Source organism: Capsicum annuum, chromosome 8, assembly GCF_002878395.1.
Source record: "Capsicum annuum cultivar UCD-10X-F1 chromosome 8, UCD10Xv1.1, whole genome shotgun sequence".
NCBI classification, from domain to species: domain Eukaryota; kingdom Viridiplantae; phylum Streptophyta; class Magnoliopsida; order Solanales; family Solanaceae; genus Capsicum; species Capsicum annuum.
In genome coordinates this window covers 150,211,597-150,223,228 of record NC_061118.1, presented here as the reverse complement: position 1 = coordinate 150,223,228, position 11,632 = coordinate 150,211,597, and the positions used below count along the sequence as shown (strand labels likewise).

Genomic DNA, 11,632 nt, shown 5'->3' with positions numbered 1-11,632 from the left:
TAATACGTTGGTGATTGCTCATAGTATTTAGGTGGAGGTGGCGGAGAGTTGTAAGATGATGGTGATTGTTCATAGTATTTTGGTGGAGGTGGAGACTTGTAATATGTTGGTGATTGCTCGTAGTATTTTGGAGGAGGTGGCGGAGATTTGTAAGATGATGGTGATTGTTCATAGTATTTTGGTGGGGGTGGGGGTGAATTGTAGTACTTAGGAGACTGCTCGTAGTATTTTGGTGGAGGGGGAGGTGACTTGTAGTACGAAGGTGACTTCTCGTAATAAGTTGGTGGTGGTGGAGACTTGTAGTAAACTAGTGACTTGTAATATTTCGTTGGAGAAGGCGACTTGTAGTATTTAGATGGAGCAGGTGATTTGTAATATTTTGCTGGGGATGGTGACTTGTAGTAATAGTGCGTTGACGGAGTAGGTGACTTGTAGTACTTTGCGGGTGATGGGTACTTGTAGTAATACTTTGAAGGACTAGGTGACTTGTAATAATGCTTTGAGGGAGTGGGTGAGTTGTAATGCTTGGTTGCAACTGGTGACTTATAGTAGTAGTATTTTGAAGGAGATGGAGATTTGTAGTAATGCTTTGAAGGAACATGCGCTCTGTAGTAATGTTTTGAAGGAGCGTGTGGCTTATAATACTTTGTTACAACGGGCGACTTGTAATATTTTGCTGGTAAGTGTGATTTGTAATATTTTACTGATGATGGCGACTTGTAATAGGCGTGCTTTGAAGGTGCTGGTGATTTGTAGTAGTAGTGTGATGGAGAAGGTTTCTTGTAGTAAGGAGTGGGTGCATGATACTTGGATGGAGATGGTGATTTGTAGTACTTGTTAGAGTTGTGAGAAGGTGAGGGAGAAGTATACTCATAAGAGTAATCAGCAACAACAGTGCTGGCTACTAAGCAAATTGCCAAAGCAGCTGTTAGAAAGGACCACTGGCCCAACTTCCCTAAGTTTTTCATTTTGATTTGGAACAAATTATTATACATTAAAGTGAAGGATAGAACTAAGACTTGTGTTGCATAGTTGAGTAGGGAGCTCTGGTTTTTATAGAGCAGAGTGACACCCTTCTCAACATTTAATATAATAGCTTCTTAGTTGCCCACTTGCCCACTAACCTGAGAGAAAGGTCCTAATAAAGACCTGATAAGTACTAAGTGGGAGGCATTATCTGCTGACAAATAATAACTTAAATAAAATATAAAGTAGTTAAAGACTCATTATTTCTTAGAAATGCACAGAACAAAGAAATGGGGGCTTTTTCTTTGTTGTATCTGAACGCCAGATTCTGTAAGTTGACTTATGATCTAGAGCTTGACATTGCTCCTATCTCAAAAGAAAAGCAAAAGAGGAAGAGAAACGCAACAGCTATCAGAAATGGGCTCCTATACAAACAAAGCCTATATAAGAACACGGCAACGCTACTAGAAAACAGAAATTTTAAAAAATGCTTATGTAAGAAATGTTTTTATGTGCTAAAAATTAAGAAATGCTATACATATTGTCAATTTGTTCGGTATCAGATCACTTATGTTTGGATCAATACCGACAGAAAACTAGTTGGACAATATGCCACTTTTGAGTACAAGAGATCTCAGGAGATTAAACAAGCAGGAACAAAACTTCCCACCAACATAGATGTTTACTTATTTTACTGTCATCTGATAAATTTTGGGCGACTTTGATCCTCCAGTTCTCTAGTTACTGAAATTTCATACACTCTATTAATCGATACGTGATACAAGCTGGTGTGTACAAAATAGAACAGAAAAATAAATGTGCAAATAATATGGTTTCATTCTGTACTTCTCCACATGATTACAGATACATGCTTTATAGCACTATTCCTATCTCCACAACCAGAATGATTTGTATAGTATTTTAGTCATATTTGCTACTTTGGTTTGGATTTGTCAATAAGACAACAGTTGAGAATAAGATTTTTACCAATAGTCATTGCAGGAGCAGAGTCCGTCTTTAATATGGTGAAAACGATTAGAATCTCTAAATATTATCTCTCTTCCTTCCGATACAGATATAAACTTCATTGCGTTATGGCAATCTCCACATACTCGAAGATTTTTGAATATCCTGATAGGCTTTTGATCAGATGTGCTAATAAGACCAAAGGCCAAAGCAATTTTCTCACTGTGTTGGAAAAGATATTGCTCCTTTTGTTCATCCTCAACCTCATGAAGCACTAAGTCTGTGTTAGGAACATAACCAATCTCCTTTATTTTAATTGCTATCTTATCTAACTTTTCATATATCTCCTTTGCTTTTGGATGCTTTGTGTCGCCTACATAAAACTTGTGGACACTGTTTTCAGCTTCTATCCAACTACATCCAGCTTCCTTCACCAATCTCTTTTCTTTCATGTCTTTTCTGATCTTTGCTACCTCTTCCCATTGACCCCTCGAAGCATACAAGTTAGATAGTAAGACGTGCGCCGCTGGATCATTTGGCTCCTGTTCAAGAATCATTTCTGCAGCGTACTTCCCCAGTTGTAAATTACCATGCACCCGGCAAGCCCCGAGCAAGGTGCGCCAAACAAGAGCATCAACATTCACGGGCAGTGATTTGATAAACTGAACAGCCTTTTCAAGAGAGCCTGATCGTCCTAACAAATCAACCATGCATGCATAATGTTCCATCCTATGAGTTATACCGTGTTCTTTGGACATTGAGTCAAAATACTTCCATCCCTCGTCAACTAAACCAACATGGCTACAAGCTAATAAAACAGCAATGTATGTGACTTCGTTTGGTTTTATATCAGCCCCAAGCATTTGATTGAACAATTCCACAGCTCTGTGAGCAAATCCATGTTTTGCAAAACCTGTTATAATTGAAGTCCAAGATATTACGTTTCTATCTTCCATTCCTTCAAAAACTTGAAAAGCAGCCTCTATATTACCACATCTAGAATACATAGATATCAAAGCATTGCAGACAGATAGGTTTGACTGCATCCCTGCTTTTAAGACCCGAGAATGGATCTGCTCACCCTTTCCAACTGCACCTACACTTGCAGCTCCACTTAATAAACTAGCAAACGTGAAAGCATCAACCCCAACTTCAGAGTATATCTCGCTGACAAGTTCAAAAGCTTCTGCAGAATCCAAATTCTTTGAATTTCCATCAACTATTATGTTGTAAGAAACCAAATTCTTCTCAAACACTAATTCGAAAGCTTTCCGGGCTTCTTCCATCCTACCGGACTTCGCATACATGCTAATTAGAGAATTGGCTACACAGTTCACAGATGCAAGACCCAATTTCACTGCGTGATTATAGATCTGTTCACCTAGAGCAAGGTTCGAAAGATTTCCACATGCCTTTAAAAGACTAGAAAATGTAAAATGGTTTGGTTTAACTGGACCATCCATCATCCTAAAGTACAATTTAATAGCTTCGATATCATAGTTACCGCTTTGAACACATCCTGTTATAATAGCAGTCCAAGACATGACATTATGATCAGCCATCCGATCAAAAACCTTTCTTGAATCATCCATAGATCCATCCATCGTACTTTTTGCATACATGTCCACCAAACTGCACCCGACACAAACATCTGAAGACAACCTAGACTTAATGACCCAACCATGCAGTTGCCTCCCAAGTAAAGACAACCCTGGCTCCGCACAAGCCGATAAAACACCACTAAACGTAAACCTATCAGGAAAAAACCCTTCAGAAACCATCTCCAAGAACAGTCTAACAGCACCACTCGCATCACCAAGTTGTGAAAATCTAGTAATCATCAAAGTCCAGGTAACAACATTCCTCTCAGGCATTCTATCAAACACTTTCTTCGCTGAACTCAAATCACTAAACCCTTTCGCAAACAAATCAATCAACGCACACCCAACACAAACATCCGACTCAAAATAACCAGTTTTAATCACAAACCCAAACACCCCCAATCCAACCCACCCCAACTCCTCATTACAACACGCCTGAATCACCGCAGAGAAGCAGAACTGATTCGGGCACTCCCCAAACTCCACCATCTCAATAAAACTAACCACCGCTTCCACCCCCATCCCACAATGAGCAAAGCACGAAATCATCGCACTCCAAGAAACCAAATCCCTTTTCTCACCCATACCCTCGAAAATCTGTTCAGCTTTTTTCCAACTACCCATCTTAGCATATAAACTTATCAACGAGTTCAAAACAATAGTATCCGGTTCTAGTTCCGACTCCTTAATCTTCGAGTGTACCATTTCCCCGAATTTGAAATTCCGGGTTCGAATGCAAGATTTGAGGAGAACGGTATAGGAAGTGAGGTCAGGGGTAAAACCCATATGGGAAAAGTGATCAAGGGTCGAGATTGCTTGCTTAAGATTTCCGACATTTGCGTGTCGAATTAAACGATCCTTTAGAGCTTCGAAATCAGGGTTTCTTCGAAGGGATTTGGGAGTGGGAGAGGGAGAAGGAGGGGGGATGAATTTGGCGGGAGAGGGAAGAGACACAGTTATCATTATCTATAACGGTATTTTGCTTATGTGGTTGGTTCTCATGTTCTTTTGCATATATATAACGAATTTTTTTTTTAATTTTTGGTAGAAAAAAAAAAGATGAAAATGTAAGAGCGCACAAAGTTATATTTTTGTTACTAAGAAACAATAATATTTTCAATGATTCTGTAAATAAATTTAAGTAAATTATTGATACTATAGAAAAAGTCAAATAATTATTATATTTGAGAAAGGTAACAATAAAGAAAAGATAAATAGAGATAATATTAAAAATGAAATTGTCATCCATATTTTGTTTATATAGTTCAAAGAAGGAGGACAAAAAGTGTGAAAACAATGATAAAATTGCATAGATAGAGCTATGGAAGTTGACGTCCACCTTGTTAATCAATTGTTGTAGATCAATACGACTCAAAATTAATAGTTGGCAAAACAAAAGAAGTTGCTTAGAATGTGGATTACTAGATAAATCTTTTTTTTGTTTTTCATCTGCTATTCAGTGTCTGCATTGGAGCCTCGATTGATTTGGATCGCGCGTTGCAGGGCCGATTAAGGTGACAGCGCTCCCAACAGAATTTTCTCCATACCCATTTACTAGATAAATTGTTCGTTGTATATCGTGCTTATTAAATGGGAAAAATTTATTGAATTGAGTTGCAAATCAAAATTATCACTATTTTTTTTGCCGGTTACAGGTTGACAAAATTTACCGTCAAGCCTTTTATCAACGGATCAATATCCGTTGGTAACTCAAATTGTCAACAAAATTTGTCGTTGGTATTCGTATTTTTGTTGTAGTTATAAAAATAAAGTAACTATACATTACAATACCATGGATAACAACCATCCAAAACAAGTTTGAAATCCTCTCAAAATGTGTGTTTTTAATGACTAGTGAACATATTTACATAGAAGAATCCTGAGAATTGTGTGTTCTTGATTTTTCCATCAATGTTCAAGGGGAGTACAAACTATTCAAAGAAAAAAGAAAAGATTTCCTTCACTATTGTGTGTTCTTTAAACCTTTTTCTGTTTTCACTTTTCACTAAGATGTAAGAAAAAAAAAATCAAGAAATCGAGATTCTATAACGTTACATAAGCTATGACATTTACATGTATCTATCTGCTTTCCAGATACAAAGGGCTAAGATTTAATCGGACTTAATCCCTCCGCTCCATATTATATAGTGTTTTTAGCTTGAAGAGAGGTGATTAGACAGGACATTTTGTCTTCAAATAGCACATATGCTGAGACTTGCTTCATTTTTTTCCTCCGGGACAAGCATGAAAGCCGCGAAGGCCAGCCATAGGAATTGCAGCAACTTGGCAATGTGATTACGTGCTGAAGTCTGTCACACTTGTGATGCTGCTAGTTGCCTTCTTTTCCAAACGATAGGAGCCACGAGCATCCATACTGGTAAATTTGAGGAACGTCAAAGCCTCACATAACATGTTTAATCATCCAAAATCTTTATACCATAGTTACTAACATATTGGAAGGTGGCCAAGTTTGGTTAGCTACTTACTGTAAACACAAACTGCAAGCCATTCATTCACTATCCTTACCCAAGTACTGGTCCAACCAACATCTATTGTAAACCTGCAGATTAACAACAAAAAGCACTATGCAATAAGAAGCTTTTAGTCACCCTCAAATTCTAGTGGTTTATGTTTCTCTCTTGAGAAGTAGCAAGCAGCATTTCAATTTCCTACTATCAAATGTTCCGATATCTGTGATCACTTCGATCTGAAACCAAAACTTTTTAACGCCCAAATCAAAATGAACTTGTTGTCTGAAGATGAAGGAACTTACCTCTTCATGGTGTGATTCGGATTCCATCCGATTAATAGCATTGCAAAATACATAGCTCCTGTGGCAAAGACGAAGTGAAAGAATCCATAACCATATGGCACATCATCTTCTTCAGGTACATCATCCTTTTTGAACTGTAACTTGTTACTGTTAGAAATTTTTCTCAGATATTGGGATATTATGCAATTGAAAGTATTAAGATCATGAGGTAAACCTGAAAGCATTTTGAATCAATTCCAGTTGAAAATGTTGCAATGACAATTGCAAGGACCGCTACAACAAAGCTCTGTACAAAATTAAGGTTGACTCAGCGAACATCTTTATTAATCAAAAATAATAATCATTGAGGTGTTGTAGCTACTGTGGACTCAATTATGTTTTAGTTAAAATCCATTGAGAAATTCTGTTTAAGTCTTAAAAATTTTGAGATCCGAAAATTACTATGATGGTGAACCAGTCTCCTTTTCCAGTAGCTGATTCTGCTTTCCGGATGCATATCTCCTCTGCAGGTTCGCTGCAAGTAGATACAAGAAACATATAAGAAATAATGGCATAATGTGATGAAACCATAGATACATAATTGTGTGTTGGCATTCTCTCAAGTGGAAGCTTGAACCGAACCAAGGGACTTCTTCCTCAAATAAATGACAATTATAACATGAAACTCAATGCGTGACAACTTTAACTCGCTACTTCCGACCCATATTTTAATGACAGAAAACCAAGCTTGATAATATACCATGACATGCCAATTCTTACTTCAGGTTGTTAGGAGCATAAATTCTCCACTCAACAAATGACATTACTTCTAGAAATTGATATGCCAAAAAGGCTCAAGTGATGATTGATAAAGAATACAAATCCAAATTGTACCTTCTGATGGCAGACCAGCAGAGAAACACCACATATAGCCCCATAAAACCTGGAGTCAGGAAACCAGCATTCACCTGCCGCAAAAAAATATCAATTAAGTAATATAGAATTATCCCCCACAAGAAAATGTATAACGCAAGAAGCTCAGACTCACCTTTGGGTGAAGAGAAACACTGGTCATGAGTTGCAGTAGTACTAACGTCCAGGAGATGAAGAAAATATTCAGAAGACACGATGGTTGAGGCGTATACCAAATGTACATTAAGATGATCCCAAGGATGCATATAACATATGCAACTGTCGCAAGCAACATCATCTGGATGTGGCTGCAAAATGTTTTATTTCCGTAAGCGCTAATCATCAACCGTTTTAAACCTTCATACGAATTTCATAAAATGCAACCTCACTGACATGTTAGCAAGTTCTTTTGGATTCTTGTTTTCTTCATCTGTTCGTCATTTACTCAGCCTTTGTAATAATGATTCTAATTTTATTTGAATGATAACAATACTAGCAAGCGGAAGTGTTTTATTTATAACAGTAAATAGCACCTGAACCAGTTATCCCAGAGTCGATAGCATCATAATGCATGTAATTTCCTAAAATCTTGTCTGAACTACATTCCTATGCATAAGATCAAGGTTTACTTATCCTCGATAAAAATTTATGGAAATGAGGGAGTAACCCAATTACCATCTCACAGCGTATTTCTCAGAATGACAGCAATCATTCAGCCATGTGATAAAACTGATTATACTTATCAGCTGGATTAGTAAAAAGACCCTGCGAATGGATCAGAAATAGAATCAGCGAGAGGGTATGCATAACTGTGAATTGCCTAAAATGTAAGTAAGCTTTATTTTAATACCAAAACCAATACTAAAGTGATTGTGCATGACGAAAATAAGCATGTTAGATGAGTTGGTCATACCCAGCACCAAAATGCGCAACCTGGCCTGTCCAGAAAACACAACATCATTCAGCTATTAATGAAACTACATATGACTAACTGAATAAATCTGAAGTATTTGAAACAAAACACAAGTACTAGAATATTATGCATCTATACTAACCATAGATTGAAATAATTTCTGCTGGAAGAAGAAAGGGCAGTATAATTAGAGAAATGTTCATGAAAAGCTTGGCAAACCACCATCCTGAGTGCCATAATTCTCTACGGTCATTTATTTTCGAAGTACCAGCTGTAGACAGGAACATGGCAAAATAGAAAAGCTAATATAATGTTAAGGAGAAAATCAAGAATTTCATCACTGAGCTGCCTGCACAAAGCCATTAAAGTTTCAAAGAAAATAAATTTTTCGACATATGTTTCAAGTATCAAGCATCAACTTATTACTATCATTGAGTAAATTTTAGGATTGATTGTCGACTAGCTAACTTGAATCAAAAGGGGATTAGAGAGCTAGGATACAGAACACCCCAAGCTAACTCTTAATACTCCTTCTGCACCCAAACAGTCTTCACCACCATTACATCCTTTAAGTCCTGCATAGATATATCATATATATACATTGTCATAATTGTGTACGACCGATGTAGATAGGATCTACGGCCAAAATAAAGAATCGAAGAATGAAGCAATCTTACTCTTCATTTCTTTCAAAATGCTATGCCCATAATCACGAACAGCCCAAGCTAACAAATTAGCAATGAGAAACAATAAGGCGTAAAGATATCTAGCCATCCAAGGATTAGAACCATATCGAAATTGGTCTAACCAAGAACCTTTCTTGATCTTGCTATATCTCTCAGTAATCCCCTCCATTTCCCCTTTAGAGCCTGCACTTGTAGTCATGGCATACAAGCAGCAGTGCAGGTGAAGTTGAGTTCTTTAAATCCTCTCCCACCTATCCATCTGCAAAAGCAAAAAAGAAACTATGAACTTCAGTAGGACTAGGATGCACGGGAATCTTAATAGCTCACTTGGTTGGCTATGTGAACTTTCAGTTTGATATTAAAGGCCCGCTCGATTCCCCCACCTTATCCCCTCCACTAGGATGTAGTGGCCCAACTGAATTGGAATGGAATATAAGAAGATTGATAAGATATGCATCATGCATGAATCAGATCCTAATTCCAAAGTTGTGAATGGGAAGCAAGAAAACTAGTAGTATTTTTCAGAAAATAGTTTACCTGATCAATTATTAAAGCTGAATTAATTAGTACCATTAGAACAACAAAAAGTTTATTAGGCACTGTTTGACAAAGTTCCCGTATCTTTTGGACAACAATTTCGGCTATAATGGACCACTTGCAATAGTTTAAGTTTGGTAAATTAAAGTTGTGTAGGTCAAATGTATCAACCTAAAAGCATCCTAGAGATACTTTATATATGAAAGCAGCTTGATGTCTGTGATTATTAAATTCACCTATTGTCCTCCACAAAAGTTTTTACCTTGATTGGCCATGCCATGTTACTTGACAAAGAATCTTTTACATGTTTTTAATCATAACACTGCATGACTGCCATAATTAAAGGGAAGACGGAATGATGGTTGTATAGAAATTACTCATTGTTTGATCTTCTAAAATATTCTTCAATATTTTGAGGACATGTCATTCTTTTTTAATCGGACTAAAAGAAAAGTAAAGCAAACAAATTGAAACGGAAGGATAAAAGCTATTCCTTCCTGATGAGTTATCAATCACCATGGTTCTTTTTGAAGTGAATAGCAAAATGAATACGAAAAGAATAAAAAGGCAGATTGAATTCTTGAAATTATATTCTGGCTCTCCATCCAAAAGCTAAAACAAAAAAGGAAATCCTCTCCAAATAAAATTAGACTACAAACACGTGCATCTCACGTGACAAATCCATTATAGTATTGTTTTCTGTTTTAGTTTTCCAAGAAAGAAGTTACTTGTATCAACAGCAAAGAATCAAGGATTACCCTACTTTCTTCCTATCTATGCAATTCCCTCAACATATATTATACATGCAAAAAATAATACATTAACAATAACTTGAAATAATTATTACTGTAGCATATATGATTAAATTTTCCAAGTCCTACATAATTTAGCTGACCATTGAAAACTTGTTGAGTAATGAGCAAAGACAACTTGAGAGTACTTTGGAATAACTTACAATGTACATTAAGTTCATAAATAAAATCACAATTACATACCCCTAAGGAGAAGCGCGCAACGGTTGAAGCTGTAAAAGGCGCAGTTGATTGCAAAACAAGAAGCAAACTAAAGACTTGTTGTTGTGCTAAAGTAATTATAGTAATGTTCAAGATCAATATCAATGTATATTTGAATGAAGAAGAAGATAATGTGTGACTTATTGTTGTAAGCAATGTTATGTATGCTCTTGCTGTTATAGAGAGGTGGCAGGGAAGGGAACTTGGCTTTTGGTTTTGAGGCTGCAAATGGGAAGCTTTGAAGACTCAATAAGAAGAAGAGTAAGCTAGAAAAAAAGTACAAACTCCATTACCTATTTTAGTGCAAGTGGACCCCATACATGCTTTGCCTTGCCTTGGGCGCATGCCATTTCGCATGCTTCTCCTAAATAATTACTACTATTCTCATATTACTTTTATCAAAATCTATTTCCCTAATTTGAATAGAATTAGATTAATTAAATATTTAAAATTGTTTGAAAAATAAGTATGATTATTACGCTTCAACCAGATTATTATATTCCACCTCTTAGAGAGAAAAGCATTTAAATAAAAAATACTTAATGACATGATAATACATATATGAGACTTCTATCCTGAGCACACACAATGAAATCGTAGAAATAATTTGATTCATGGACAACGTCATTGTGATAAAGGTCGTAATGCCAGAAGAATTGTTGCCACAAGAAATAGAAAGAGAGTTCATAAGCGTCTATTCTTTCTAATTCAGTATAATATTTTAAAATATTGGTATAATTTGAATCTTTAAAAGCTAAAGATATTATTGAGTTAAAGGAGAATACACTAATTATTGTCGTCATTATTATTGATAACATTTTCAAGTGTATCTTGTTCAATGTCAACTATATTGGTCACAAACATGAAAATTATTTGTGTTGTCATAAGTGATGACTCATGCGAGGCTGCTTGCATGTCAACTTATAGCTTTTAATTACTAGCCCTTGTTTTTACTTTTCGGTTACCGTATATATCAATGACATATTTTATGCATCATATATATAATTAGCTTCTTCAATCATTTCTAAGTAATTTCTTTGTTCCATTGGATGTAGCACTCTTCTGACTTCTCTTTATAGTTTATTCCAGAATGTCTGAAAAGACGAGCAAATTAATTTCTTACATATATACACACTTTTAGCAATATGTGAAACGTTTTCATCTTTAGCCTCAAATGGAAGGGGTATTTAAAACGAACTTGTAAATTATTACAGAGAGCATGTGAACAGTTCCCCGTTTACATAAGGGAAAGTCAATAGACAAAGGCACTAAGGTGCCACTCACAA

The 11,632-nt window shown here is 36.2% G+C and overlaps 3 protein-coding genes across 6 annotated transcripts in view; all 3 read right to left on the bottom strand.

Moving 5' to 3' along the window:
• The window catches only part of LOC107879285 (extensin-3-like), an 11,035-nt gene extending 9,985 nt beyond the window's left edge, over window positions 1-1,050 (bottom strand). The window contains exon 1 of the mRNA XM_047395552.1: window positions 7-1,050. Within this exon, the coding sequence (XP_047251508.1) occupies window positions 7-995 (989 nt within the window). The 5' untranslated portion in view covers window positions 996-1,050. The remainder of the gene's footprint in view (window positions 1-6) is intronic.
• Window positions 1,051-1,768: 718 nt separating this feature from the next.
• On the bottom strand, window positions 1,769-4,577 carry LOC107839451 (pentatricopeptide repeat-containing protein At3g49170, chloroplastic). The gene has a single exon (XM_016682943.2). The coding sequence runs from the start codon at window positions 4,494-4,496 to the stop codon at window positions 1,950-1,952; it is 2,547 nt and encodes an 848-aa protein (XP_016538429.1). The 5' UTR covers window positions 4,497-4,577; the 3' UTR covers window positions 1,769-1,949.
• A 780-nt stretch (window positions 4,578-5,357) lies between these two features.
• LOC107839450 (probable serine incorporator) lies at window positions 5,358-10,593 on the bottom strand. 4 transcript variants are annotated; one of them, XM_047394582.1, is made up of 14 exons: window positions 10,329-10,593; window positions 8,926-9,055; window positions 8,788-8,835; window positions 8,612-8,685; window positions 8,253-8,412; window positions 8,111-8,135; window positions 7,873-7,962; window positions 7,334-7,505; window positions 7,180-7,253; window positions 6,748-6,820; window positions 6,521-6,592; window positions 6,307-6,440; window positions 6,020-6,093; window positions 5,358-5,907 (listed from the first exon to the last, which is right to left on the bottom strand). In XM_047394582.1, the coding sequence occupies exons 2-14, from the start codon at window positions 8,993-8,995 to the stop codon at window positions 5,846-5,848; spliced, it is 1,128 nt and encodes a 375-aa protein (XP_047250538.1). In that variant the 5' UTR covers window positions 8,996-9,055; window positions 10,329-10,593; the 3' UTR covers window positions 5,358-5,845. The 4 variants fall into 4 exon arrangements, with proteins under 4 accessions (XP_047250538.1, XP_016538424.1, XP_016538427.1 ...); XM_016682938.2 differs by having other exon boundaries at window positions 8,788-9,055; window positions 10,329-10,592; XM_016682941.2 differs by lacking the exon at window positions 10,329-10,593 and adding an exon at window positions 9,334-9,475 and having other exon boundaries at window positions 8,788-9,055.
• Window positions 10,594-11,632: the final 1,039 nt, after the last annotated feature.

Excerpts from the sequence above, each read along its gene's own strand:
- LOC107839451 (XM_016682943.2), bottom strand. The coding sequence starts at position 4,496 with ATGATAACTGTGTCTCTTCCCTCTCCCGCCAAATTCATCCCCCCTCCT.
- LOC107839450 (XM_016682938.2), bottom strand. The coding sequence starts at position 8,995 with ATGACTACAAGTGCAGGCTCTAAAGGGGAAATGGAGGGGATTACTGAG. Across the intron at positions 8,136-8,252 it reads AGAAATTATTTCAATCTATG|GCCAGGTTGCGCATTTTGGT; the intron begins GTTAGTATAGAT and ends TTTTCTGGACAG. Across the intron at positions 7,963-8,110 it reads GTTGCGCATTTTGGTGCTGG|GGTCTTTTTACTAATCCAGC; the intron begins GTATGACCAACT and ends ATCCATTCGCAG.